Here is a 2,112-nt window from a genome sequence, read left to right as displayed (position 1 = left end):
CGGGGCGCCGCTCTGCCCTACGCCCGTTACGTCAGCGCCCAGTGTCGGGACGCGCTCAGGAGTTATATCACGGGCGACCTCCACATACACTAACACACACACACACACACACACACACACACACACACACACACTAACACACACACACGTGGTCACACGTGCAGTCGGCGATAAGAACCAAAACAAACTGTCGACCCCCTCTATACCTACAACAACCCGGACCGGTCGAGAGAGCTCTTGCTGTCGTGCTGCTTTGTAACGCTTCTCTTTAGCCTTGTTCCTCTCCTAGCGGGGCAGGGTAGCTGGGTACACACCCCTTTCACTGACTGAGTCCAGGGCTGATAAGTAATACACACACGAAAAAAAAAAAGATTAGCTGTTCAGGTTAGGTTAAGGAGGTCTCGTTTCAGACATCTTTTGCTGAAAACTCTTTCAGCCGAACGGCTCGTATAGCAGCTCTATAAACGCTATAGGACATTGTTAACAAAATGTTATCTCTAAATTTGCGCTCGCGTCCCTGGCTCGACTAGGCTAGTGTGCCAGCGCGACCGAGCGGCAACTCCTTTGGAGCGAGGCGGGCAAACCGCTAATTGGCGATGTTTGGAGGTCTGGTTGGGACTCGGCCCGCTAACCCGGACGTCGTCATCTGATGTGCTTGCAGGTGGACGACATGGCAGCCGCGGCCGCCCGCTAGCCTCGCCGTCCAGGCTCGCCGCCCGCGCCCCGCGACCACCCCGACGAGCGCACCGGCACCACCACCACCATGGCGGTCGGGGCCGTCATCGAGGGCGTGAGGGACTCCGTCAAGGAGCCCGCCAAGGACTCGAAGCTGGCCTGCGAATGGGAGCGGGAGAAGAACGAGGCCAACAAGGCGAAGAGCGGCGGCATCGGCCCGAAGAAGGCCAAGGCCGAGATCCGCCAGGGCGACTTCAGCAACTTCTGGGAGCTGTCGTTCCGGCAGAAGGCCGTGTTCGTGCGCGACAACATCACCGTCGAGCCCATGCTCGCCTGCTACATCATGCCGAGCGTGCTCGCCTCGCTCGCCACGCAGAACCTCAACCTGGAGAAGGCCTGCCGCGTCAACCTGGGCTACAGCGACGACGTTTGCACCGCCCTGGCCGCGCGTGAGACCGCCAACTACACGCACCAGGAGAGCGAGGTAAGAGCATTCTGTCTTTTTGAGGGGCCTTTAGGCTCTTTTTTTTTGGGGGGGGGGATAAACATATTTTTGGAACTTAATGATCAACTGATCATCATCTTTGCTGTTTACAACTGTTCACTAAAATATAAAATATCCATTATGATTGGGGGTGTTCCGTTTACTGGTGATGATACATGAGACAATATGAGACGAATTCGTTTAAACGAAAGCCTTTTGGCTCTATCTGTCCTTTGCCAGGTCCAGAAGCTGGTGGCGGGCATGGCGGGGTGGAAGACGTTCGTGCAGAGCTCGGTGCCGGCCATCCTGATCCTGTTCCTGGGCGCCTGGACGGACCGCACCGGCCGCCGCAAGCCGTGCATGCTCATGCCCATCCTGGGCGAGTTCCTCACCAGCATCGGGCTCATCGTCTGCACCTACTTCTTCCACGAGCTGCCCATGGAGGCTGCCGGGGTGAGTAACCGACACGCAGGGGGGACTTAAATTATTTTTTAGCAACCAAAATAAAAAGAAACAAAAAAGGGTTATGAAAGATTGAATTAACAATATCATAATCAAATTATATCCATCAAAAAGCATTATTCAGGATTTTCTCGAATTTTATACTTTGCTTTCACCTTGAAAATTTCGACTGTACTATTCCTTATCCCTCATAGTGACCGTACTGTTCCCCCTTTCCTTTTCCAATCTCGTTCAGATCCTCACCCTTGACGTTGATCGAGGGAACGTTATCAAATGAGATTGTTGTCGATGAGACGGAGGGGTGGTGGAGCCAGGAGGGTGGCGCGGTGGGGTGTTACTTTCGAGGGGCCTTGCCGGGTGCTTTCGTCTTTCTTTTTCTACGTGTCTGTCGTTTGACTTTTTTCTCTCTTTATGCCCAGCTTGAATGACTGCTCTTCTGCCTCCTCGTATTCGCGAAACCTCTGCGGAACGGGAAGGCCGCCTGACTAGCG

The 2,112-nt window shown here is 54.3% G+C and overlaps 1 protein-coding gene across 1 annotated transcript in view; it reads left to right on the top strand.

Moving 5' to 3' along the window:
• The window catches only part of LOC113209322 (proton-coupled folate transporter-like), a 16,742-nt gene that overhangs the window by 9,834 nt on the left and 4,796 nt on the right, over positions 1–2,112 (top strand). The window contains exons 2-3 of the mRNA XM_026426758.2: positions 662–1,159; positions 1,400–1,612. Coding sequence (XP_026282543.1) covers positions 764–1,159; positions 1,400–1,612 — 609 coding nt within the window. The 5' untranslated portion in view covers positions 662–763. The remainder of the gene's footprint in view (positions 1–661; positions 1,160–1,399; positions 1,613–2,112) is intronic.

Source organism: Frankliniella occidentalis, unplaced genomic scaffold, assembly GCF_000697945.3.
Source record: "Frankliniella occidentalis isolate FOCC.00 unplaced genomic scaffold, Focc_3.1 Scaffold27, whole genome shotgun sequence".
In the NCBI taxonomy this organism is placed as follows: Eukaryota; Metazoa; Arthropoda; class Insecta; order Thysanoptera; family Thripidae; genus Frankliniella; species Frankliniella occidentalis.
This window is presented reverse-complemented; position numbering and strand designations above follow the sequence as displayed.